Genomic DNA, 27,204 nt, shown 5'->3' on the forward strand with positions numbered 1-27,204 from the left:
CCTTTTCTAATCTAGATGACTTTTATTTCTTTTCCTTGTGATTTTACTGGCTAGAACCTCCACTATGATGTTGACTAGAAGTTGCAAGAGCTGACATTCTCGCATTATTTTTTTCACTGTTAAGTATGATGTTAGCTGTAGGTTTTTCATAGATGCGCTTTATCACATTAAGGAAGTTCTCTTCTCTTTCCAGTTGGTTGAGAATTTTTATTATGAATTAGGTTTTACCAAGTGCTTCTTCTGCATCTATTGAGATGACTGTCTGGTTTTTATCCTTTATTCTATTAAGATAGTGTACTACGTTGATTTTAGAATATTAAACCACCTTTGCATTTCTGGGTTGAATGCCACTTGATCAGAGTGTATAATTCTTTTTGTATGTTTGCAGATTCAGGATCAATCTGACTTTTAAAGATATTCTGACTTTGGAAGAAATGCAGGAATTAGTCAAGTGAAGTTGTCTCTTTATAAAATCTTGATGGTTTTAATGATATTCTTAAGAATCAGAAAATTCAAATATCCATATCTTTCATCATTAGAGAGAAGATTCAAAACACTGCTATTGAGTATAACCTATGTTCCAATTAACAACATAGAATGTGTCTTCAAACTATGCATTATTTCTACATTATACAAATATTTTATTCATCTGGATAAAAGGGAGTCAATTCAATTTTGTGAAAGCTTATTATTCATTTCTTAGTGGTATCTTTTGAGAGCAGTATTCACTTTATTTCATCACTACAATTATAGGCTCTAACGCTTATAAACTTTTTGAAAGACAAAAACTCAGAGGGTTCAAACTGTGCAATTTTAATATCTAGTTGTTTTGAACAGTGAACATTACAGATTTATCCCCACATTCATCCTTTTCTTTCAAAATGAGTTTGAAAAGGTCATTCTCTTTTTTACAAGCTAGAAAGTATCCTTTGTACAATGAAGACTCAAATTGTATCTTGTCATCATGTCCTGGAACACTTCTCTGAAAGAAAATGATGTCATTTCCTTCATCATTGATATTCTCAGGAGGATCCATTTCCTATAGAGGAAAAAAATTACTTAATTTTTTAAGGACATGAACAATTTGAACATGTGCAGTTTATTTTGAAGTACATTACTGCATAGAACTAAAGAAGTTTTTATTCTCAAGTTAACAAAAAAAAAAATCTCTGAATATAGGAATACTGATCTCCTCTTCCTCTTAATTCCTTTTTTTTTCATTAATTTATTTAGTGCCTGTGTGTGTGTGTGTGGAAGATGAGCCCTGACCTAACATCCATGCCAAACCTCCTCTTTTTGCTGAGGAAGACTGGCTCTGAGCTAACATCCGTGCCCATCTTCCTCCACTTTATATGGGATGCCGCCACAGCATGGCCTGACAAGCGGTGCATTGGTGCGCGCCCAGGATCCGAACCCGGGCCGCCAGCAGCGGAGGGCGCGCACTTAACGGCTATGCCATGGGGCCGGCCCCATCTCTCTCTTAATTCCTAATCTCTTCTTCTCCCTGTCCCCTCTGGCTTCTTCCACCATGAAATGCACATTCAGGTCTAGGCCTCCAGTTTTTCCCAATTTATCCATCAGATAGCTTCTTTCTCTCCTCTCACACTGAGTGGAGTCCATACCTGCCCAAGATGAAGTAGAGCTCCAGCAAAGACCACAACCTTTTTGGGCTAATGTCAGTCTCTGTCTTCTCCAACCATTCACAGCTAAAGACATTGATGACCCCCACCCACAGGCCTAGGCTAGCCCTAGTTTGTGAGCCAAATAGGAGAGAGGCAGAAGTAGCAGGCATCTCAGTTTCTTCCTTCCTTCAGTGGAGCCTAGAACTGAAACTTGCTGTAAATAGATCCACTACTTGTTCTAAGGCTAGGTCCTGGGTTCCTGTATAGCCCTGCTGTATTGGCTTAGTCAGCAGTCTTTGACTTTTTTCTGCCAAGCACTCCAGTTCCATAGTAGTCCTGAATTTCTATTCAGAAAGCAGTTTATTGGCTGGGCCCTGCCCTGTAAGGGCAAATAGTGACTCCTATATCTTTCAGCTTTGGAACAGGGTTTTCTCAAGAATAGCTAGATCACTTGAAACTATAATCCTGCTGGTCACCTAACTGAAAGTACTACCTGCATTTTTCCTATTGTTGGGTCATGCCTACTTTTCAGGATGGACTAGAAAATGAGGGGATCACTCAAAGTTCTTTCCATGCTAATCCTGGAACCAGTAGATATTTTGAACTTAATTTTGATCCCATGGTAGCAAAGATTTCCATGATCCTAACTAAGGACTGACTGACTGACCTCCAGACCCAAAATAGCATTCCAGCTTCCTCCTAAGATGCCTGAAAGCATCTGGGGGAGTACCTCCAAATTTCTCAATCAATTATGGAATTTATAGTCATAACTCTTGACTTTTGTCCTTTATCGACAAGTGTGAGTTGATGACAATATAAACTACTTCCCATACTGGCATGTATTTCTGCAGCTGTCTACAGTACGTGAGAATTTAGGAAGAGACCAGAAGCTGGGGGAGCCAATTTGGGACTAAGCTAAAGTCTAATGTATAAGTGAGAAATAATCCTTAACCAAAACTTCAAAAGCTCTAGAAATACTAAAGGGAGATGAGCCTGCTAGTTCAAATCTAGCATGGAAAGTTATAGTTGAAGGTGGGGGTATGGAGAGTTAGAAGAGGCGATCTCTAGTCATAGTTCGATGTCATATTTCAGAACAGATGCAAGGAAATCCTAGGCCAGTAGCTTTCCTTGGTTTTGGTGTGGACTGTACATCCCATCATACACACAAATGGATGTAGAAACAATCCCGGTGATCCTGGGGAATTCCCAACTTGGAAAGCACTACCTAGTGAAACTTGAGTGCTCCAGAGCCTAAAGGATTCTTTACAACAGGAGGAGTTGAATCTGAACCCAGGGAAGGTTAACCTTGACCTAACATCTGTTCTTCTGGCTCTCTCCCAAGTACATTAGCAAGTTTGAGGGAATTCTGACCAAGCCTGGATGTATATACAAGAAACAGACACTGCCAGTAGCCTCTTGAAGCAAATCCCTCTTGGTGTCTTCAAGGTCTTGCCCAAAGAAAAACAGAGGTAACCATAAGCACTAGGACTTTCTAACTAGTAACCGATACAGAAAGGTGAGCATATAATGGCAGCTAGTTGTGCCTTATTATCTAGAACTTTGTCTGTATTTATAATCACCACTAAGATCCTTATTAGTGGGAGGAAAAGGGATTAAAGAGCACAAGCTGAAACTGATCCTAGTCTACTTCTTCCTCCTCCCCTCCCTTCCTTTCCGCCTCCCTCCCTCCCTTTCTTCCCCCCTCCCTCCTTCCCTTCCTTCCTCCCTCACTTCCCTCCCCTCCTCCTCCCTCCCTCCAACTAATATTTACTGAGTTCCTTCCAGAAGCAGATTTGCTGTGAAGCTAATGAAGCTCAAATGTCAGAGTCCCTCACTTGCGCAGGTCTCTTCTAAGGCCCCTTCTTTTCTTATTCTAAATAATCGTCAACTTTATGCCTTCGGTTATTTTATATGCTCTTTCTTTAACAAGGCTGCCCAAATTGTATAAGCTTCAGTCTCCCCTAAACCTGGATTTGCCCCAGTTCCTACTACATGCCAAGCATTATTTCCATCTTCTTAACACTCTCCCCAGTCTCTCTCAGTAAGAATCCACTTACAGGTCGGGCTTATCCTAGTTTCTGAATCTGCTTCTACAGCTGAATTAGTTTTCCTCTACTCCGCATGACTTGAGCTTGGCCATTTCCCTCCCTCCCTTCTGATTTTGTTGCTAAGTAACAACATGCTTCATCTTCTCAACCCTGCCTGACACCCCAGGCCTCTGAAGCCATTATGACAACTAAGCTTCCTGCCTGTCAGATCAGAGAGTGGGGACTCCAAATTGCCACTTGATGGGGTGGCACTCTGGTTGGAAGGGGATGGCCAAGGGATTTGTTTGGGGGCTGTATTTGTTGCATACACACTGATTTTACTTGGATTATATTTTAGAGTGGCTTTTTCCTCCCTCTCAAGTTGCCCCTTGGCATGTCCACTGAGGTCATACTCTAACTTTCAGTGGGAATTGCATGATCTTGAGAGCAGTTCTTTATCGGCAAATCCCCACTCAGAAAATCTTCATGACATGGGATTCACCTTTGAAACACTGTCAGTTTGTTAGCATCTCCTGGCTGCTCTCATTGGGAGGAAAGTTTTCTGGGTCAATCTGTAGCTATAGTTACTGACTGTTTATCTAATAATAATGGAGAAAATAGAGAAAAATAATAATGGAGAAAAAATGAAGAACACAGAAAAAAAGCAGTGGCCAGAAATAATTGAAGCCTGGCTTTGAGAAACATTACACCATTGCTTTTACAGCTGATCTTGTTAATTTTATTCACTTAAATTAATGTTAAAAATAACACACACGCACTGAAAGCTGAAGGATGTAGCCAAGACCTAGGCTAAGAAACAGGAACAAAACAATTAGGGATTAAAATATTATCACCATAATTTACAAAGTGGAAGGTTTACAGAAGGATAATTAGCTTCATCCTGTGTAGCAAGACTTATTCTGCAAAGTCATATGCAATTCTTCAATAAATATGATAATTCACATATGTATTTTATATTATTATTTATCTATAGATTATTCAGAAGACCCAGGTTATGAAACAAGTATTGTGCCCCTTCTTCCCTACGGCAGGCTCAGGAAAACCATAATGTTACTACAATAGGTTAAAGTGTTTGACAGTTTTTAGTAACTATCCTTTTTAATGGTTCTCTGCTTCTTGCTATCCTTGTTCTAGACAAAAGGTGAGACTGAGGATATTTGAGTTTTCTAATTTTGCACGTAAATATGGCAAAACAAATGAAGGCTCAGCCTTACCTTAAAGGAAATAATTTTGTTCTCACAGGAGAGAGTAGAAGTTTTCCAACACTTCACAGAGAGGGCTACTGCCAGACCTCTAGTGAGGCTATCTTTATACATATATATCATAAATATGGTCTGAGGTGCATTTTCTGAAATAAACATTAATGAATTAGAACTCTAGTTAGAAGAATTTTTGCAAATCAATATTTATGGAACTTAGCCAAAGGATAATTCTTAATAGACCCATTACCGATCCTGTACTCTGAGATGCAGCCAGTTAGCAGAAGTAGACTATACACAGCTGCTCACACATTCTTTAAAACACATTCAAATACGTATCACAACACAAATGCAGCAACTTTTTGAGTGTTTTAGAGAAATTCTGAATTCTAAAAGATTGTTTTCAACTTTTAAATGCTAAATAGAATATTAAAAATCTATCTAAGGTAAAAATTCAATATTTTTCAAGAGTGCACATTCACTGTTTCAACTCTGCTTAACTTCTAATATTTGAACTTTATAGCTTGGAAGGCACAGTAAACATTTATTTTCTAAGGCACTCTAAATTTCTGGCGGAAGACAGACTTATTTCAAATGTTTGTGTATTTATTTTTAATTTCGAGTTTTGAAAATGCTATCAGCAATTTCAGCTATAAGCAGGAGGTATTTAAGGATCCAACTCTATAGAGATCTTATACAGTTAATACAATTACAGTGAAGGAATTGGTGATCTAAATGTAGGCTCAGAGTAGCATGACCTCTAGCAATATCTTTATTGTATCAGTCTTTCACCCCAGCTAAAAAATATGGGTGCCCTATAAAGTTTCTTGTAAGTGAAATTATTACTACTCCTATGATTTCATATAAGGACTAGGTCTATCATAGAAAAATGTAGGCAGTAAAATGGAATGAGAAGCATCTTGTCATTTCTACATTTGCAAATATATATTAAAAAAATACCTGTACAGTCAGAATCAGGCATATCCTCAAACACAGGTTGATTTCCCTGGTTAATGAAGAGAACTTGGTCATTCAAATTTCGTATGATTGAGAGTTTAGGTTCAAGCTTGCCAAAGTAATCTGATTCCAGGTTTTCTATAAGCACAATAAATCTCATTAAAAAATGTTTTTTCTAAATTTACAAGTAGGCATACTATACATTTCAGTTTTCAATAACTACTAATCACAATCTTCTGTTACAGAAGCAGCTAAGATAAAGTTGCATGGTGTTTTTAAACCCACTTCCAAGGGCACGCCCTGCTTCTTCTTATCACACACGAACTACTCTACCTCTGAAATCTTAAATTCAAATATCCTACTTTCTGACCATAATCTCATATCTTTTTAGTTTTTCTAACACTTTTCATCCACTTCATTGACTCCTCCTGACTCTTGCATTTCCTCTCTATCTAACCTCTTCCTGTATTCCCTTCCTTCTCTATGCAGCCTGGACCTCATGTTCACCATTTTATCTACACTTTTGCCAGTATCTTAAATCCCAAACTCATTTGTCTTTCTACTACAAGACTCCAAACCTGACTGCTGAGTGCTGCTGGTAAACAATTATACAAATGTGCAAACTGGCGCCATTACGAACACATCAATTATCAACACTTCCTTACTTTTACAGTTCAGCACCCTCTTCCATAGTCCATAGCTGCAACTTCAAACATTCTTCACTCTTCTCAGGATCTCTACATCATCGCCTCTGCTTTCACTTCCAGCAAATGATTTCCTGCTACTCCACTTACAAACATAACTGTGGCACCACTATTTATTTCTTCTACCTCTCTTGTCCCAAAGGAAAATGTGGAAAGGTGCCCCTTTTGGTATCTAAGGCTAATGGTATCTAAGGCTAATTCCATCTGTGCTCTACAAGAACCTTCTACCGAAACCTTGATTTACCAATCATTCCTTCTCTTCTATCAACCCAGCAAATCTACTTCCAGGATTTTATCCTAAAGAAACAATCAATCAGACAAATGTGTAAATATTTCTTTACAAGAATGCTTATGGGAGCATTGTTAATAATAACAACAAACTGGAAACAATTTAAATGTCCATTAATTGGGGACTGATTAAATAAATTTTGATATGCCCTTACTATGGAATATCATAAATTTTATATAACTGTAATTATTCACTGCCCTGGAAAGATGTCCATGTGTATTAAACTAGAAAAAGAAGTTTAGGTGTATTATAATATATATATTGAAAGAAGCACAGAAATACTACATCAAAATGATAGCAATGATTATTTCTGGGTTATTTTCATGTTTTTATTTTTCTTTTATAAGAAGAATAAATATTCTTCTATAAGAACGAATATTCTTATATTCTATAGTTTCTACATAAGTTATAGTCTATATAAGAATATTCCATATATCTACATTCTTCTATAAGAATATCATATAACAATAGCTCTATATTCTTCTATGGTTCTCTATTCTTCTATAAGAATATTCTATATATCTATAGTCTTCTATAAGAAAGAATATTTTTCTTCTATAAGAATATTCTATAAGATGTTCTTATCTTCACTGCCTGAATTATTTATAACACATTATTTTTATAATCAGAAAAACATAAAGCTCTGTTCATTTTGAGATTTAAAACTCCTCCATCAACCATATCTTACTCTGTAGCTAGCCTCGTTTCTCTCCTCCTTTTAATAGCCAAGCTTCTGGCAAGAATTATCTGTATCATTTCCTTACTTTCCATTCACTCTTCTACTCATTGCAGTCTGCCTCTGCCTCCATTTCTCTATCAAACTGTTTTCACTGAGATCACCAAACTCCCTGTTGCTAAATGTAATAGATGCTTTCAGGTTTCTGATTTGCAAGGCTGCAAAATTCAACACAGTGCCTATTACCTCCATCTTGAAATGCTCTCCTGGGATTCTGTGGCATTCTCTTGGTTCTTCTTCTTCCTCTTTGGTTACTCTGCTCTGTTATTAGCTTCTCTTTCTACTGCATCATTTAAACGTAGGTATTCCTCAGAGTTTAGTCCTTGGCTTTTACTTTTTTTTTTTTATTTTTTTAATTTTTTTTTGAATAATTTTACTTATTTATTTTTTCCCCCAAAGCCCCAGTAGGTAGTTGTATGTCATAGCTGCACATCCTTCTAGTTGCCGTATGTGGGACACGGCCTCAGCATGGCTGGAGAAGCGGTGCGTCGGTGTGCGCCAGGGATCGAACCCAGGCCGCCAGCAGCGGAGAGCGGGCACTTAACCGCTAAGCCACGGGGCCGGCCCTGGCTTTTACTTTTTCAAGCTACACATTTCCTCTGGTTTGTCTTTTTATTCCTATAGCGTCAAATGCCATTTCTATGCATAAGCCTCCTACATCTATATTTCCAGCCCAAATTTTCATCCTGAGCTCAGAACCATTATGTCCAAGAGTCTCCTGGACATCTCCACGAGGACGTCCCACAGACAAGATCCAAAACTAAATTCATCATCTATATTCCTCTTTGCCCTGCTCTTCCTCTGTGTTTCCTATTTCACTGAATGGTACAAACAGTGTAACTGAAAAAAACACAGGCATCATCTTTTCTGTCTCTCTCTCCATCCCCTTCCAAATCCAACCCAAAACCATGTCCTGTTGATTCTTCCAAGTATTTCTAAAATCTATTCGCAGCTCTTCATTGGCACTCTATTGTGCCTACCTTAATTCATGTCACCATAATTTCTTACAGGGACTACAATAATAGCCTCTTAATTGGCATCCTTCTTTTTCTGTCCCCACATCAATTCTTTATACTGGAGCCAGAAAGAATTAAAATTCAATTTTAATTAAAGTTAAAATTCAGAGATATGATCATGTTATCTCTGAATTTTAATGAGGCACATGACCACCCAGAATAAAGATTATATTTTCCAGATTTCCTTGAAGTTGGTGTGGCCATATGACTAAATTCTAGTCAATGGAATATGAGTGGAATTGGTGTGTACAACTTTCAAGTAGAGCCTTTAAAAGGAATGGGCCTATCTTCCTCTTATTTTGACCCCTTTCTTGCTAGCTGGGATATGGACTCAGGAAATGTGATGATGGTTTTCAAGTACAGTATGTAAATGAGTTCAACAAGTAGGGGATGATGGAATAACAAGACAGAAGAAATTTGAGCTCTCAACATCATCAGGCTGCATCCAGCTGTAGTAATCTTGAACTACTTACTTGGACTCGTATTTAAGAGAAATATTTTCTATCTTATTCAGTTACTATATTTTTGGATCTCTTTGTTACAGCAAACTAATCTGTGTCCTAGATCATACATATGGTGCTTAATAAATCCCCATAACCCCAAAGAAAGGTCCAAATTCCTTATCTTGGAATAAAAGAACCTTCATGATCTGCACCCTATTTATCATTATTCTCTCATCATTCTTCTACTCCCACTCTACTCCCATTCTGAATTACTCTTAATTGCCTCATACATGCCATGCTTTCTTTCATATCTTGGCCTTTCCACATGGTTTTCTCTCTGCCCAGAATACATTCTCTTGGCTAATGCCTATTCACTCTTCATATCTGTCCCACCTTTAAGAGTCCTCTGAGAATCTACTGGACTGAAGTAGGTGCCCCTTCTATGTGCTCCCACAGCATCCTGTGCCTTTGTAACACTTAACATACCATATTCCAATTGCCTTCCTTATGTGCCTGCTTCTCCCTATAGGAACTGTGTTTTGCTCACCACTGTATGTTAGTGCCTAACATAGTGCCTGAGATACAGATGCCAATATTTACTGAATTAAATAAATGGAGAGTAGGGCAATCTTTAAGAAACATGAAGAGTTATATCTCAATCATATCTCAATAAAGCTGGGCGGGGGGAAAACATGAAGAAATAGTATTTTTAAAAAGTTGCTGTTTTCTATTTCTAGTCCAGTAGGGATCACCTTAAGAATGGGAAAGTGCTATTTTTAAGGAAAAGTATGAGAAACTAATGACCTTTAATAATCTGAGGGTCTGTTAGAGGACCACAGGTTGTATATATGGGTTTGATGCTCCCTGAATACCATAAGAACAAGGGCTGAGTACATCCACTTCTTATGACTTAATGACTCAACCTCATGGTTCTGCTTGCTCTACCCTTCCCCATCTCCTCTACTTTCAGAATTCTCTGCCCCCTGGTAGCCTCCCAGGCGTATTCCCAAAGCACTTCTGAAAGAGAGGGTTGAAGAAGGAACATGTTCTTAATTTTGGACAATAATTCTCATGCTTCAATCCCCTTTTCCTATGTACCCCAGAGAATCCATGCTAATATCAGGATCTATGTAACAGGCAAGGTCTATTTTGTAGATTCTAAGAGCTAGAGAATTTCCTAAGGTTCTCTTCCTAAGAGAAGCATATATATATATTTTTTTTTTTGTGAGGAAGATCAGCCCTGAGCTAACATCCATGCCAATCCTCCTCTTTTTGCTGAGGAAGACTGGCCCTGAGCTAACATCCGTGCCGATCTCCCTCCACTTTATGTGGGACGCTGCCACAGCATGGCCTGACAAGCGGTGTGTTGGTGCGCGCCGGGATCCAAACCCGGGCTGCCAGCCGCCAAGCACGTGCACTTAACAGCTACACCACGGGGCCGGCCCCGAGAAGCATACTTTTTATAGGTTCCTCTTTGTATCCCTTATGGTCATCTTTATTTCAAGGCTGTGCTATTGAGTCCACATTCCTTTGAGGAAAGATCAGCTTCTCGAATAGATTGGTACCAGTTTCTCTCAGCTGTGAATGGTGCTATGGATGTGTCTGTGAGATGCTTACTCAAGTAGCTACTTATTTTGCAAATAAAAAGAAATAAATTTATACTTTACCATCGTGTTCAGCTAAAGGGGAGAAAAGAGAAACAAAATACGTTAAATTCTATATTTCAACTCAGAATCTCTTCTCACTCTACCCTTTTATTACTCTTCTCTGCCACTCCCCATTATTTAACCTCTAACTTACCAGCGATGGCCTTTGTTGGCCTCCATCAGAAATATTATATAATCATCCAAAAGGTCGCATAAAATGAAGCTCATTAGACTCAGTGTGTTCTCAGGTAAGTTAGATATAAAACCTAAATTCAGCGTTTATAAATTTAAATTTGTAGCTAAAAAGAAATTTTATAAAGTGATAGATTTTACTCTTAAATTTATTGCTTCTGTGCGAAGTCACCTGATGACTTTCTATGAAGTTTTTTTTTTTTCTTTTTTTGTGAGGAAGATCAGCCCTGAGCTAACATCCATGCTAATCTTCCTCTTTTTGCTGAGGAAGACCAGCCCTCAGCTAACATCTGTTGCCAATCCTCCTCCTTTTTTTCCCCAAAGCCCCAGTAGATAGTTGTATGTCATAGTTGCACATCCTTCTAGTTGCTGTATGTGGGACGTGGCCTCAGCGTGGCCGGAGAAGCGGTGCGTCGGTGCACGCCCGGGATCCGAACCCGGGCCGCCAGCAGCGAAGTGCTCGCACTTAACTGCTAAGCCATGGGGCCGGCCCTCTATGAAGTTTTTAAATGAAGCCAAACTGCCCATGGAAGATTAATCATAATAATGTGTTTTTATTTGTCATATATTTTTATATAAAATGGTATAACTCACTCACAGAACTCTAGACTTAAGGTATCTCATTTATATAATTCACCAATTTGTTTTTTTTTTTAAAGATTTTTATTTATTTATTTTTTCCCCCCAAAGCCCCAGTAGATAGTTGTATGTCATAGCTGCACATCCTTCTGGTTGCTGTACATGGGACGCGGCCTCAGCATGGCCAGACAAGCGGTGCGCCAGTGCGCACCCGGGATCCGAACCTGGGCCACTGCTGTGCACACACTTAACCGCTAAGCCACGGGGCCGGCCCTAATTCACCAATTTGATTTGAGAAATTGTATTCCCCAAATGTACCCAATTTTGTGGGATTTTCATGAGATGTACCTGCAGCCACCTTGTGAGTGGGCTACTGCTAACTAGAGTGCCAGGACATGCGGTGGGACAGGTGCTGGGACCTTGGACATACTGTGGTTAATTAGATGCCCGATGTTTTTTTTTTCCAGAGAATAGTGTCAGTAGTATTACAATGGAATTTGGTGACAAAAAGGAGTCACTTAATAGTTTATCCCACATCTTTTCTAGTTGAATACATTTGTCTGACCCCTGTATTTAGCCTATTGCTTTGGACTTACCTACAAAGTAAAGTGTATTGTCAATAAATTTCATTTCCACAAAGCTGATGCAATTGTCTTCTACTGGTTCAGTGGCCATCTTTATTCCTAATGAAAGCAAAAAATCATCTGTTAAAAGGTAGTGATTGTTCCTTTTACACAAAAGGAATCTTTTACTACGTACTGCCATGAACTATCTCCAAACTCAGAAGACAGTGTATCACTCAGTATGCTGATGAACATTCTGGACATTTAATAAATGCTGAAAGTCTTCAGTTTATGAATACACATGTTCAAATGTTCTCTTGCAAACCATCAGATACTTGGAATCTAGAAAGCATTTTCTCATTAATCAATGTTTAAAGAGTAGATAAGTGGCCTAATATTAAACTGAATTATTGTCCTAGTATTTTGGGGAAAATATAAATATATTATCAGTTTTAATATAGGATGCAAGAAACACACCTAATCCTGTCATTTAACTAGGGACTGATTCTCTGTTTTACAACCAGTGGGTTCCTGTGCGTGAGAGATTGAAGGTTTGTGACTTCATTGTTAAAGTGCTAAAGCTGAGGCAATGATAAAAATGGTGTTTCTGCCTGGGAGTGAGGGCAGGGTGGGGGGAGGCTGAAGAGCTTTGGCATCTGATGGCCCTCTTCCTCCCTGAGCATCAGCAGCTTTTGATCTGGAGTCTGGATCATACTGTGCTTTTTACACAAGTAATACATAAATATAATCTTTCTGTAAAAAAAATAAAATAACACAGGATTTGAAAATGTTAAAAATTCTTTTGGCTCTTCTCCTCTGCCCCACCCCACCCCACCCCACTCCACCCCATGCCAATATGGTGTGTATCCTTCCAGACCTTTGTCTATGGAGCAGGGGTTCTAAATCTGAGAAATCTGTGACTTTGGATGGGAAAAAATTACATAGTTATTTTCACCAACTTCTAACCAAAATTTAGCAGTTCCTTCCATTATGGTATAGGAAACAAACCACAGTATTATTAGCAGTACCTGTAACTGTCACTAATAGAAATATTTATTTCCTATTGTGTTATAATTGGTGCAGAGATCTTGAAATATGGCTTAAACTTATTACTACTTTGAAATATATGGAAGTTATTAGTCCCACCAGTAGATCTTTTTATTTAATGTGTTAATAAAGAAGCACATATATACTATATGAAAATTTGTTAAAAAAATTTTTTTGACAGCTCTATTTTAATATAATGGGTTTCCTTTATACTCTTAAGTATTTAATTTTATGCATGTAAAAACATTGTTCTGGGCCGGCCCTGTGGCTTGGTGGTTAAGTGCGCGCGCTGCGATGCTGGCGGCCCGGGTTCGGATCCCGGGTGCGCATCGAGGCACCACTTCTCTGTCCATCCTGAGGCCGAGTCCCACATACAGCAACTGGAAGGGTGTGCAGCTGTGACATACAACTATCTACTGGGGCTTTGGGGGCAAAAAAATAAATAAAAAATCTTTAAAAAAAAAAAATAAATAAAAACATTGTTCTGAGAAGGGGTTCACAACCTTCACCAGACTGCCCATGGGTTTCCATACCACAGAAATGATTAAGAAGCCCTACTCCAGAGTTCAGCAGTACCTTGGGTCCCTGAGGGCAGTGATGGTTGGGTCACAGTTGTCACTGGTATATATGAGGGTATTTATAAGTTTCATAGGTAGAGAACTGACTCAAATTTTTTCTAGCATAGTTTGCTGAGGCCAAACATATGGTAGAGGAAGCAGGAAATTAAAACTCTGTTGAAAATACTTAATCCAAATTAAGCTAACCCCAAATATGTGTTAGTTGGTAGCTATTTAAGTTTTATCTAGGTTCAGTTCCTTACACATATGTAAATATGGATAGTTTTTAAATTTATGTAGTATATTATATATATATATATATATATATATCTATAAATTGGTGAAATAATGGCTAGGGTGGTCTTGTCTATGAACTTTAATACTATGTAATACATACGTATTTTGAAAGCAATTCACCTGAAAAGGACTAAGTAGTATGTGCAGGAACTGGATGAAATTACTAGTATTTACTACAGTGAGTATTTAGTCAATGAGTGAACAGATTAGAGAAGGACACGTTTACCTTAAGAAATAATAATACTACATAATATTTGAATTCATTCATCAGTTAGTTATTGAGCATCCACTATGTATCAGGCATAGTGCTAGAAAGCTGAGAAAAACATACATGATTGAGACTTAGTTCCTACTCTCCAATTATTCAGAGTCTAGTGGGAGAGACAGATGTATAAACAATTACAAAATAGTATAATGAATGCTGTAAGAGCTGGATTTACAGGCGATCCTCTCTCTCTGCCTGGTGGTGGTGAAGAATGCTTTTTAGAGGAAGTGACGATTGAGGAAGAGATGCTGCCTTGAAAGATAAGGCAGGCATTTTCAAGGCCCGGGGAAGAGCATTCCACAAAGAGGAAGCAATGTGAGCAAAAACCAGGAAGCAGGGAGCCTGAGATAATATGGCTTGTTTGGAGCCTCATCATTTTTACCGTAACTAATGCAAATGCAGTTACATTTAACAGGAAGAATGCATTTCTGAAGATCTCACGCAGTTCAAGATTAATTTTTTCTTGGGGATAAATATAAAATTATGTGAGGAAATAACCTTGGGGTACATAAATTTACAACAACCAAAGTGTATTCTTTCTTTCTTTCTGTTTTTCAACTTTCTCAGCATTATTACTAATGTTTTGCAGAGGTTCTCTCCACACGGCCTATCATGGTGGTACTTGGCCTTTTATTATTGTTTTCTTGCATCTAACTTTTTTCCCAATGTATTTATTTGAAGGTACAAATAATACAGCACAAGCAGTAATAATACCCTTAGCACTTTGATAACACTGTTATTGGAAATAAAAATACTTTGAATTATAATAGTAGTGAATATTTAAAAAAATAACAGCACAACAATAACCTGTATGTCTCAAGAACTTCTGAGATATTTAAAGAATAGCCTAGCTTACATGATAGTGACATGGAAGCAAATAATTCTACTAGGTATCAGAGACACTTCTGTGTGGCAAGAGTGTTAATAGTTCACAACTCACTTGGGCTACCAGCTTTGAAAATGTCATTCCAGATAAACTATTTAATTTGGAGGAGTTCACATTTCCATTTTCTCCATACAGTCAGACTATTATTTTTATATTATATTACATTCATTTGATTCTTCCTAATTCAATTCACATGAATTGTAACTTGCAATGTAGTTCAGTTTGACAAAAGCTTGTAAATGAGAGTCAGATTATAAAGGCCTGTTTAAGTAGGCTAAAGAGTTTGAATCTTTTTTCTGAAAAAATATTGATTTACTTTAAGTAGGAGACAGATATGGTCAAATTTGCGTTTCAAAAAGCTCACTCTGGCAGCAGTGTAGAGAATGGATTTGATGGGGCAAGACTGGACACAAGCCAGAAAACAACCTCAGAAGCAATTTTAACAGTTAAGGTAAGAGTTGATGAAGCTATAAACTAGGGTAGTGGCTGTAGGGATGAAAGGGACAGAATGGATTCAAGCGAGATTAAACAACAGAATTTTTTAGCTGATTGGTTGTGGGTCAAATGAAGAAGGAGGAACTGTGGATGACTTCAAAGTTTCTGGCTTAGGCAATTTGTTGAGCGATTACCTCATTAACCAAGAAAAAAGAGAATGAAAGACAGAGTTGAGTGGAAAATAATTAGTTCAGTTTTGCAAATCTAAAAAAGAAGTGTCACAGAAGTCAAGGGAGAAAGGAGCTTCAAGGAGGAACTGCTTGAAATCAGAAGCTGCCTACAATTTAGATACAGGCTTAAACTTGTTCAAAGAATTTGGCAATTAGGAAGTTTTGGTATCGGCAGAACAGTTTGGGGAAAGTGGAAGTAGCAGAAGGCAGGTTAACAAAGATCTAGGACAGAATGGGATGGGAAAAAAGCAAAGACAGTGAAGACAAACTATTTTTTTAGGAAGTGAAGAGAGAGGGTGGTAGTTATTGGGGGGATATATAACTTGCAAATTTCAATTTCTGGCTCCAGATCCACAGATCTGACTATAAGACATAGTAATGAATTACTTTCCAAAACACGTCCAAATAATCTGTCCAAAACTGAAAACTGGGAGTCCTTCTTGACTCCTTTGTCTAACCTTTCCCCTGTCTCATAAATACTATAGATTAGAACTCAGAAATGTTCCTAGAATTTGCTATCTCCTCTCCATCTCCAGCAGCCCTGTTTTAAATCATGCCCTTATCACTTCCGGTATTTTATATTTTAATACTCCTTTACTTGGTTTTCTTGCTTCCAGACTCTTCCCCAACTCCGTACTGTTGACAAAGTTATTTCCCCTGCCAGGCTGGAACTTCTGCATTTTTTTGCCTGCCAAGCCCTTCTTCATCCTTCATCCTTTAAGTCCCAGCTCAAACATCTCCTCTGGGAAAACTTCCCTGACTTCTCCATTCCTAGCTAATCATTCTCTCTTCAGTGCCTTCCCCTCACTTCCTGACTTCATGCTTCTGAAATAGCTCTTACTACACTGAATTAAGATTTCTTGAATTACAAGTAGGTCTGCCCAGCTTCAATCTGAGTTTCTTTAAGACAATGAGTTGTCCTTTTTTTCTGAATCTTCAACATCTGGAAAGAGCTTATACATAGCAGGGGAAGAATAAATGTTAAAAGAATAAATGTTTGCTATGATAAACCTTGTTGCCACAACAACAGTGAGTAAAGGGACTGGTAGAATTTTTTTTTGGCTTAAAACTTTCACTCCATCTGAAAGCCAATGAGAAAGAGAAAGAAAACGAGAGAAGTCTGAAAACAGATTATAAAAAATAGAATAATTTCTCTACTATTTTTCCTCTTCTTTTTTTCCCCAGTAGTTTCTTTTTTATTTCATGTGTTTATTTTGTATTCTTTATTTTCTTTACCATTCTTTTTATTAGATTTCAAAACATCTATGATTACAAGTATTGTGCTCCGTTTCCCCTTCTCCCCCAAGTTTTCCTCTTTTCATTTCTCATCCCTGTTCCTTTGCTTTCTTAACTCTAATCTATGAAAATTACAGTTCCATTGGATAAAAATGTTTTGAATATTTCATCTAAAATTATCATATTATTCACTTTTTTTTAAACGAGTTATAAACCACCTCACAAAGATCCTCCCAGATGTATGCAGTGACAACTGGTTCTTTGAAACAAAAAAGAGTTTTAGTTATACAAGCCTTGGAAACCAGCCAGAGGCTAGTGGATGGTAGAAGTCATGATGGAAATTAGGCCACATGCACTCCAATCTTGTCTGGGGCAACTCGTTTAATTTTGAGGGTCTCAGTTTCCACATTTGGACAAGGAGGGAGTTGAATGGTCATTCTTTAAAGTCTCTTCCAGATTCAGCATTCTGTAATTCTAGATTCTAGTTAAGGCTGCAAGGAGAGAACTATTTATATGTGGCAAATGCCCTAGTAACCACTTCCTCATAATTCTGAAACAACACGTATTGATTGAATATTTATTATATAGCCAGCATTGTTAAGCCACCAGGAGTTTAAAAACATACTATTAGATTATAAGTAAAAATGCCTTGAACCTGAAAAGCAACTATGATTATGTTTATCCTCACTGTGGAATTTTAATTCTGTAGAATAGGTATGGGATGAAATGAGGAAGCATATTACATAACGAATTCCCTAAAATCAGGTAGGTAGTCATCTTGATAGCAACAATACTTAACTTTTCAATTCCATAGCGTCTTGATAGCAACAAAACTTAACTTTTCAATTCCATAATTCATTCTGTCCTTGAAAATTTTGCCATCTTATGAAGGTATGTATGCAGGCATGGTGGAGGTGAGGGTGGAAGAAGACTTAGTTAAAAATTTAGGTAAATAGCCAATGATAAAAGGTATATATAATCAACTGCTAAATACAGACTCAAAGCAAAAAGCCAAAATGGAACTGATACAGTCGGAATGGCCTTGTGTGAAAAGGACGATTGAATTTAATTTTAAAGAATGCTTAAGATGTGAATAGATGGAGAGGGGCATGGAAGAGCATTTATGTGATAATTAAAACAATGTTAGGGCCGGCCCCGTGGCTTAGCGGTTAAGTGCGCGCGCTCCGCTACTGGCGGCCCGGGTTCTGATCCTGGGCGCGCACTGAGGCACCGCTTCTCCGGCCATGCTGAGGCGGTGTCCCACATACAGCAACTAGAAGGATGTGCAACTATGACATACAACTATCTACTGGGGCTTTGGGGAAACAAAAGGAGGAGGATTGGCAATAGATGTTAGCTCAGAGCCAGTCTTCCTCAGCAAAAAGAGGAGGATTAGCACGGATGTTAGCTCAGGGCTGATCTTCCTCACAAAAAAAAAACAAAAAAACAAAAAAAACAAAAAAAAACAATGTTGTGGTGGGGAGTGGACTGAATGGAGCCGTTTTTTGACTGTAGTGGAGGAATCCTGCTGTCCCGCAGTGAACACAAGGCAGGGTGGGGTTAGATTACAGAGGGCTTTGGAATTCACATAGAAGATTTTGAATTCAATCTCACAGGCAATAGGAAAAGCAAGTTACTGAACTGACAAGTGCCTTACGAAAAAGATTAGAGACAGGCTATGAAACTACTATAAGAATTCACGTAAGAGGGGCCGGCCCGGTGGCGCAAGCAGTTAAGTGCGCGCGCCCTGCTGCGGTGTCCTGGGGTTCGCCAGTTCGGATCCCGGGCGCGCACTGACAAACCGCTTGGCAAGCCATGCTGTGGTGGCGTCCCATATAAAGTGGAGGAAGATGGGCACGGATGTTATCCCAGGGCCAGTTTTCCTCAGCAAAAAAAGAGGAGGATTGGCAGATGTTAGCACAGGGCTGATCACCCTCACCAAAAAAAAAAAAAAAAAAAAAGAATTCATCTAAGAATTCACGTAAGAATTCATAATATTCACGTGGCTGGTGTATGAATAAGCTAGATTAAAAAAGATATTTCGAAAGAAGACTTAATAGAGCTTGAAATAGCTGGATATAGGCAAAAACAAGAGGAGTTTAAGTGGGTCCTAATTTTTGTTATTCATACTTCAAAATAGAGATATTTATTCAGCCCTTTCCTTATTGTGAAATAAAATTCTCCTAGGGAATGCTATAATATTATCCAACTGTAGCCCAGCCTAAGGGTGCTGATGCAGATTCCATCAAGATTATCAACCTTTGCCAAATATTTGGTTTGCTTTTAAAATGACTGATTTAGCCTTCCTTGGGCTGGCCCCGTGGCTTAGCGGTCAAGTGCGCGTGCTCCGCTGTTGGCGGCCCGGGTTCGGATCCCGGGTGCGCACCAACACACCGCTTCTCTGGCCATGCTGAGGTGGCGTCCCACATACAGCAACTAGAAGGATGTGCAGCTATGACATACAACTATCTACTGGGGTTTTGGGAGAAAAATAAATAAATAAATAAAATTATAAAATGACTGATTCTCCCTTTAAAGAGAATTGAGGCTCCCTTGAAAGAGAAAATTATTTATTTTATCATTCTAAAGCAGTGATTCTCAGGGGGTTCAGGATGTCACAGCTATTTTCATAGTAATTCTAAGATGTATTTTGTCTTTTTCATTCTCATTTTCTCACGAGTGTACAGGAGTTTACCAGAGGCTACATTCTGTGTAATATTGCATAGACTGAATGCAGAAGCAGGTGAGAATGCAGCTGTCTTGTATTAAGCCAGACATTAAAGAGATTTGCAAAAATGAAAAACAATGTCACTCTTTACAGTAGATTATTTTGGAATATATAGTGATCTATAATTACAAATGTTATTTATGCTAATTTGTGATGTGTTTATTGTTATTTTAAAATAAATTAATAGGTCATTATTTTTTAAATTCTCAGTTTTAATTTCTAATACAGTAAATGACAGTAAAACAGTAAATAACCTAGAGAAACAAAAATTTTTCAGGGTCCTCAATAATTTTTAGGAGTGTAGAGAGGTCATGAGACCAGAAAGTTTGAGGACATTTGCTCTAAAGTGATACTCTCCAATGTTGGCTAAAAGAGAAAAAAGTTTCTACTCTGACTTTGCTATGTTCCTTATGTTGTTACTGACTGCCCATCACAGTGATGTGAGGACTTAAATTCCTTTCAATCGCTTTTCTAGGTTATTTACCTGTAATCGCCATGGCCGGGTTTCCAAATAAAGATGAATGATATTTCTTACCTGTGCTCAATAGTTTCCTATGAAAGGAAGTGATCTGGAAGGTATGAAGTCCCTTTCTTTTCCTGAGGCTGCGTAAATAGTACAAGGTGGCAGCCCCTTCAGCAGCCGAAGCAGGCAGCCAGGAATGCAGAAAGCTTTGGAAAACGGAACTCCTCCCTGCTTGTCTGGATCCAACAGCCGTCCGGGGAGAAGTGAGGGGGCCAAGTGCTTGGGAGAAAGGAGGAAGAGGGCGGAGGGAGGAGACTCTTCTGGCACGCCTTGGAGCCGCCTTCAGACGTGGGCTCTTTCCTAAGGCCGTAGAACTTGAAATAAAGTGTCAGAGTATATGGGTATTTCTTTTCATGTAAAATCACTATTTTAATGATTTAATTTCTTCTGTAAAAGTTGGAGTTCTGGGCTTTCCAAACCTTGTACCTCTTTCAGAAGTACATCCAAGCACTTTAAAAAAAGCATCTGCTTGGTCAATTAGAAGCATCTTTTTCTCACATTAATCTCTATTTTGAGACTTTCTACTCACACTTCAGCACAAAACTTTTTTCTTCTCTAACAGTGCTGAATAATCAGCCCTATTAGAATAATCCCTATAATATAATCATAGTACCTAAAATGTAGCTTTTAAAAAGCAAAGTGTAAATATCAAAGACTTGAAAATAATTAGCAGAAACAGTTTCTTAGACAATTTTCTCTCTTTTTTTTAATAATTTTATTTATTTTTTTCCCCCCAAAGCCCCAGTACATAGTTGTATGTCACAGCTGCACATCCCTCTAGCTGCTGTATGTGGGACGTGGCCTCAGCACAGCTGGAGAAGCGGTGCGTCGGTGCGCGCCCAGGATCCAAACCCGGGCTGCCAGCGGCGGAGCACACGCAACCGCTAAGCCACAGGGCCGGCCGGACAATTTTCTCTTGAACACTTGCTAAATTGTATTATCTTGCTAGCAAGAGAATTAACAAGGTGACTTTTTGTTTTTGCTTTTTTGCCAGTATAGAGACTATATGGAAACAGAGGAGTTCTAGAGTAAGGAAACAAACTGCTTATATAAGCAGCTAGTTGGGTTTTTTGTTTTGTTTTTAACAAGATATGGTTTTCATTTGATAAGGCCATAAAAATATCATGTCCACAGTGGTGATTACAAAGGAAGTCTGTGGCAGGATGGCTAGAGCTGCTTGGCGTAGTGACTACCAGAAGAAAAAAAATAGCACATTTAAGCAAGTATATGATAAGAATACACGCATGATTGAAGTAGAAATAACAAGTTTTCATCCTCCACCTGTAGTGTCCAATTGGGCCAATTAACATGAAAACATGAACTGGAGTCAAACAGTGATCAAAGCAGAGCACTAAACAAGTTAATTTCAAAGGGCCCATTGCCAATTGTTTTACTCTAGCTGTAAAGTTGTAGAATGCATAATTTACCCATTTCTTAGTTTTGGGACAAACATTTTTTTCTTTGATATAGAGCAACCCAAATGTCTCCATGTCCTGCCTACTTCATAAGGTTTTTTGTGAAGATTAAATGAGATGGTGATAGCCCTTTGATTATTTTAAAGCACTAGATAAGTATAACCCTCCACACCCTCTCACTTATTCTTTCTTATTTAGCTTATACAATGAAGATTTTAAAAATAAAATAAAATGTCCATGGTTTCTCTTAATCTGATGTAAACATTTACTTATTAGGTGAAATCGTTTTTCCTGCAAGTATTTTAAGAACTAGATTACTTGTTTAGATATCATACAACGTGAAGACTGGGAGAGGAATTAGATCAGTATTTCCCTGACTTTTGGATTTAACAGACCACTAAGAATAATAACAAAAATAATGATAATAATGAAGAGAGAAACACTGAGTGGACTTTATATTTTACCAAGTAAAGACATTAAAAATCTAAAATTCTTTATATTTTTATCGCATGAAAGAACACTTTAACATCAAAAAATTAGGAAGGACGTAGTATCAGAATAAAGGGCAATCCTTTAAAGTAAATACATTGGCTTTATGAAAAATTCATTACTTTTTCCCTCATTTTACCACAGGTAAGGAAAATTTCAACACACATGGCCATCAGTCCTCAGACAATAATTGGGATCTTTCAAAGACTGTTAATAACTGCACCATCTTCCTCTAGTCTAGTTTTATTAAGTGACTTATATTTCACCACACTAGCAAATCAAGTTAAATAAACTGAGTACCTGTTTTCCAGGAACTTACATAAACAATCGGCTTCTTCACAAACAGCCAACAAATAAACATACACACAATACTTACAAGTCTTTATGACAACAAACTTTCAAAGAAACCAAAGGGAAAAAACATGTGTCAAATATAATTTGCTAAGCTGTAAGATTATGTACCTGGACTTTATGAAGGGTGTTATTGACCTTTGTTTTATTAGGTGATTTGCTTTTTTTCTTCTACATCAACTAACTAGGGATTAGTTTAGAACGTCTATCTTTGAATCGGCAGGTCAAAGTTGCCACATTAAAGCACGCGATGAGGCTAAGCTTTGAGTATGTGAGCTATGCATGTTACAAAATATTTCTTGAGAGCTGCTAAGTAAGTCGACTAAACTTCATGACACATCAGGTAAAGAATTTTCTAAAAGGGTGTGATTCTGAGAGTTTGCTTGCACCAAACAAAAGAGGTGAAGGAACGGAGGCTGTGAATCTACAAGTTTCACTTGCAGGCCAGAGGAACTCCGGTAGAAACCCTTCCTTCAAACAAACCATCTGGAATAGGAGGTAACTTTTACTGGAAAAGTGGCGGGCGTACTATTTTGTGTTCCTTCACTGAGATTCAAAGAAGCGGGGACACACCACGGCTTTGCTGTGGCAACACTTTCTCGTTCCTTCTTCAGAGACCAGTGCCAGATTTTTCCCTTCTGGCCCACACAGGCTGGAAGTCTGGGAGAGATTTTCTGTTTCACAGAGATTCCAACACGAGGGGAAGCGCGGGAGGTAAACGGCAGAGAGCCACCTTTGCGCCGCAGCGCGTGAGGGCTTCAAGCCACGGTCCCAGAGGCCTCGCGGCAGTCACGTGATTCGCGCGCTGACCGCTGGGAACGCCGCGCGCCTCCCGCTGCCGCCGGCGGAGTCTGCGCACTCGCGCGCGGCTGACATCTTCATTTCCGTGCTTTCGCAGAAGAGGAAGAGCGCGACGCTGCGTAGTAGACTGATCTTAGGGTGGGGCTGCAGGGATCAGTGCTCGTAAAATAAGGCAGTGAGAGGATAGAAACTCCCTCTCAGGGTCTCTGGTGGGGCCGAAGCACAAGTGGGGAGGAAAGAGAGCGGGGTGGAAGTGAGAAAAAATGTAGGTGAAATGGCCTGAGGGGCCGAGGTGGCCTTGAGAAGAAAGAGAAGACTAGAAGAAAAGGTTACATAAGGCAAAGGGGTACTTCTTGGTAATGACTAAGTCGCCAACGTCTTAGATTGCATAGCCGAGGACAGTGGCTGTGAATGGTGTTTGTCACAGGATGAGGCCCAGCGTCTTGGCCAGACCTGGATTCAGCGGAGGCCCTAAGTTATGACAGGAATTGACTTTGTCTTTGCAGAAACAGAATTACCTAATTATAAAAGTTTTAGTTTGACATACGTGCACATTCTGTTATTTTGAGAGAGAAGAGAAGTGTAAAAGGAAAAAAGAAAAAGGGGAAGGGAGAAGAGAACAACTCTCATATTGGCTTCTCTGAAACAGTTTTGAACTTCCCAAGGCAAAGTGAGCACTACTGTGCATGTGTAGTATTTTCCACATATTTCTATTATAGCACTTGAACTTATGTACTAGAAAGTTACCGATGGGAATGTAGAAGCACTGTGCGGAATTTACTAAACAAACATCTTTATTATTTGTTGTTGCTGTCTTACATATATGAATATTATATATATATATGACCAGTCAGATTCATTACAGTTATCCAGGTCAGCAAAAACGACAAAGTAAATTGATAATTTGAGTCAAGAGGGCTCCTCACTAGTCTCTTAAGATGTAGAGACTATACCATTCTAGGTTTCAACATTTTTTCTTTAAGTTTAAACTTAATGTTTCAGACTCCTAGGGAGATTATCTTCAGAATTTTTAGGAAAGTAATTTAAAAGTAAAATTAGATGCTGTAGGAAGGTAAGATAGAACAGTGGAAACAATCTCAGACTAAAAGAGATCCTGGTTCTAGTCTGGCCCAATTTTACTTGTTTGATCTTGGTCAACTATCTCTGTCCGGTTTTCATGTCTGTAAAAAATGAGGTTGAATTAGATGAACTGTAAGATCTATTTTAACATTAAGAACTTGTGAAGGTAGCAGAATCTTGAATCCTGAAACAAGGCAGAAGTGCCAAAGAGACTAGTTTGGCTAACTGTATATAGTGGGAGTACATGAAAATCATGGGAATGGGAGATTGGCTCCAGGTGATGTAGGCCTTTGGATGCCATACCATGGAATTCGAACTTATTCTGGAGAAATGACTAGTCAAGGGAAGATTTTTGAGTTAAGAGAATGCAGTAATCAGAGTTTTGAAAGGTTAAGGGAATGTGGGAATTAGAGTTTTGAAAGATTGCCAAACAGCTGTTGGTAGGATGAAACAGAGAAGGGAGAAATTGAGTAGTTGAGAGGTACATGACAGTTAAGGAGAGCCTAAATTAATAGTGGCAGCAGAAGTGGAAGGAAAGGGAAGGATTCAAGAGAGCTCTAGCATGGAGTTTGTACCTAAATTTGGCATTGCTCTAAACTTTGCAGCTGTTGCCTCCAGAATATGATGGCAGGTCACCTTGAAAAACCTGATACTAGAAATTGCAAGAGAACAAGAGAGTTGGAGGTAATCTATATGTTCCTGGAGCCTTTTATTTTATTTTATATGCTTCTCAAATTTCTTCCATTTAAGAAAGTTCTATTTATAAATGGAATTTAATGTTTTCATATTCCCAGAGCTGGGATTGTCCCAGCAGGAACCATGTTGATTCCAGCTGCTTTTTCACCAAGTACAGGCGTCCAAGAAACTGTTGGGAGATTTCTTTGTGGTAATTTGTGATCTAGAGACAGAAGTGGGTTCATGCCTTTATGGTACATAGGACTTTAAATAATTATTTTGCTGTAATAAGTAGAATACCTAGGTGCTGCAGTTGCTGATATTTTTAAAGAGCACTGTATCCTGCCCTTCTTTACTACTACCCCCATCAATTGATCTCTTTGCATTTGGAACATTATTTGCTTAAAGATTATGTTATCTTGCAAAATTTTGCAAGCATTTGGCTATTGACTAAATGAAAGTTTTGCTGTATTGCTATGGAAACATCTACTGGTTCAAGATACAGGAAAATTCTTCATCAGAGGATTAATACCATATTCAAGGTCTAATGTAAAACCAAAATAAAATTTAGTATGTTGAACAAGGTGCTTGTTGGGCCTAAGAGTTTCCTTAATAATAAAATTTCAAGTGACTTATTTAGGACACAAGAGCATATAATTTGTAGCATGTTTGCTTTTTTTTCTGGAAGATGTTTTATTTGCTTTTTTTTTTTTTTGAGAGAATATATATATTCTAAGGATCTCGTTGACTGTTTACCTATTTTTTTACTTTCTTCTATAGCCTCAGATGCCAGATAGTCCACAACTGTCCTCTCTTGGAAAATCAGATTCCTCTTTCTCTGAAAGCTCTGGACTATTTTATAAAGATGAAGCCCTGGAGAAAGATTTGAATGGTGATGTTTAAAATGCTTATAATTCTATACATTGATTTTATAATACAGAAGATTTGTTACAGTTTGTAACTTAGTGATTTTTTTTAACAGATATGAGCAAGGAAATTAATCTAATGTTGTCTACATATGCAAAGATCTTAAGGCAAGTACTTATAGTATATTCTCTTGAGTCTTTATCTTAGAAATGCAGACATGCCCTCCTTAATGACAAGGATATGTTCTGAGAAATGTGTTGTTAGGTGATTTTGTTGTTGTGCAAACATCATAGAGTGTACTTACACACACCTAGATGGTATAGCCTGTTACACACCTAGGCTATATGGTACTAATCTTATGGGACCACCATTGTATATGTGGTCCATCATTGACTGAAACGTAGTTATGCAGCGCATGACTGTAGAAGTTTTCTTCTGGAAAATTCATAATGCGAAGTTTAGTTCAGTGGCTGCAAAACCTTTCCAGTAATTATAATTTTGGAATTTTTTACTCTACTTCAGTTTCTTGTAATAAGTTAGTTGGTTATTTTTAAAGAATAACCCCTAACTTTTCCACTAAACATCCTTTGTTTTGCTACTACCAGGGCTAATACTAGGCTGGATATATTTTGATCTCTAATAAGATGATATAACATTTAAAATTTTGTGAAAAAACCTCTTTGAGAAAAATACCATTTGGTGAAGTTAATGATAATAATAGAGTGATATTAAAGGTAAAATAAATATTTCTATTTATGAAATACTTAAATATTATCTATATATATTTGAAGGCTGAATTTAAATATTTTATTGGCCTGAGATTATGTTTTATAAGGTGTTTTTTAAAACTATTGGACAGTCATTATATTTGAATAATGGTTTGTGTGGCTATTAATATGTATAGTTTAATATTAGAATTATAATGAGGGCCGGCCCTGTGGCTTGGTGGTTAAGTGCGCGCGCTGTGATGCTGGCGGCCTGGGTTCGGATCCCGGGTGCGCATCGAGGCACCACTTCTCTGTCCAGCCTGAGGCCGAGTCCCACATACAGCAACTAGAAGGGTGTGCAGCTGTGACATACAACTATCTACTGGGGCTTTGGGGGCAAAAAATAAATAAAATCTTTAAAAAAAAAAAAAAAAAGAATTATAATGAATAAGATACACATTTTGCTGTGTCGGGAGGTTTTGGGTACTCAAAAACATTTGTGGGACTAATTTAACTTTTAGTGAGGAGTGTTTGTAAATTAATGAAGCTTTCTGATGTACAAAGCCATTTAAATGAAATAGCTAACAAATTTAACATAATAAAGAACATCCCTATGATAGT

The 27,204-nt window shown here is 38.1% G+C and overlaps 2 protein-coding genes across 2 annotated transcripts in view; one reads left to right on the forward strand and one right to left on the reverse strand.

Annotated features, from left to right (window-relative positions):
- The window catches only part of TEX12 (testis expressed 12), a 43,221-nt gene that overhangs the window by 15,588 nt on the left and 429 nt on the right, over positions 1-27,204 (forward strand). The window contains exons 2-4 of the mRNA XM_087434040.1: positions 24,940-25,018; positions 25,790-25,901; positions 25,992-26,047. Coding sequence (XP_087290166.1) covers positions 24,940-25,018; positions 25,790-25,901; positions 25,992-26,047 — 247 coding nt within the window. The remainder of the gene's footprint in view (positions 1-24,939; positions 25,019-25,789; positions 25,902-25,991; positions 26,048-27,204) is intronic.
- IL18 (interleukin 18) lies at positions 793-20,407 on the reverse strand. Its single transcript, XM_004427326.3, has 6 exons — positions 20,211-20,407; positions 12,028-12,114; positions 10,682-10,693; positions 5,830-5,964; positions 4,885-5,018; positions 793-1,039 (listed from the first exon to the last, which is right to left on the reverse strand). Exons 2-6 carry the CDS (start codon positions 12,104-12,106, stop codon positions 821-823), a joined length of 579 nt encoding a protein of 192 aa, XP_004427383.1. The 5' UTR covers positions 12,107-12,114; positions 20,211-20,407; the 3' UTR covers positions 793-820.

Source organism: Ceratotherium simum, chromosome 7 (genome assembly GCF_057802395.1).
Source record: "Ceratotherium simum simum isolate JZ-2026a chromosome 7, ASM5780239v1, whole genome shotgun sequence".
NCBI lineage: Eukaryota > Metazoa > Chordata > Mammalia > Perissodactyla > Rhinocerotidae > Ceratotherium > Ceratotherium simum.

Coding starts and splice junctions, on each gene's coding strand:
- IL18 (XM_004427326.3), bottom strand. CDS start 12,106: ATGGCCACTGAACCAGTAGAAGACAATTGCATCAGCTTTGTGGAAATG. Junction 5,019..5,829: donor GCCTGATTCTGACTGTACAG/GTATTTTTTTAA, acceptor TGTTTATTTCAG/AAAATGCACCTCAGACCATA. Junction 1,040..4,884: donor ACAAAATTATTTCCTTTAAG/GTAAGGCTGAGC, acceptor TTTCCTCTATAG/GAAATGGATCCTCCTGAGAA.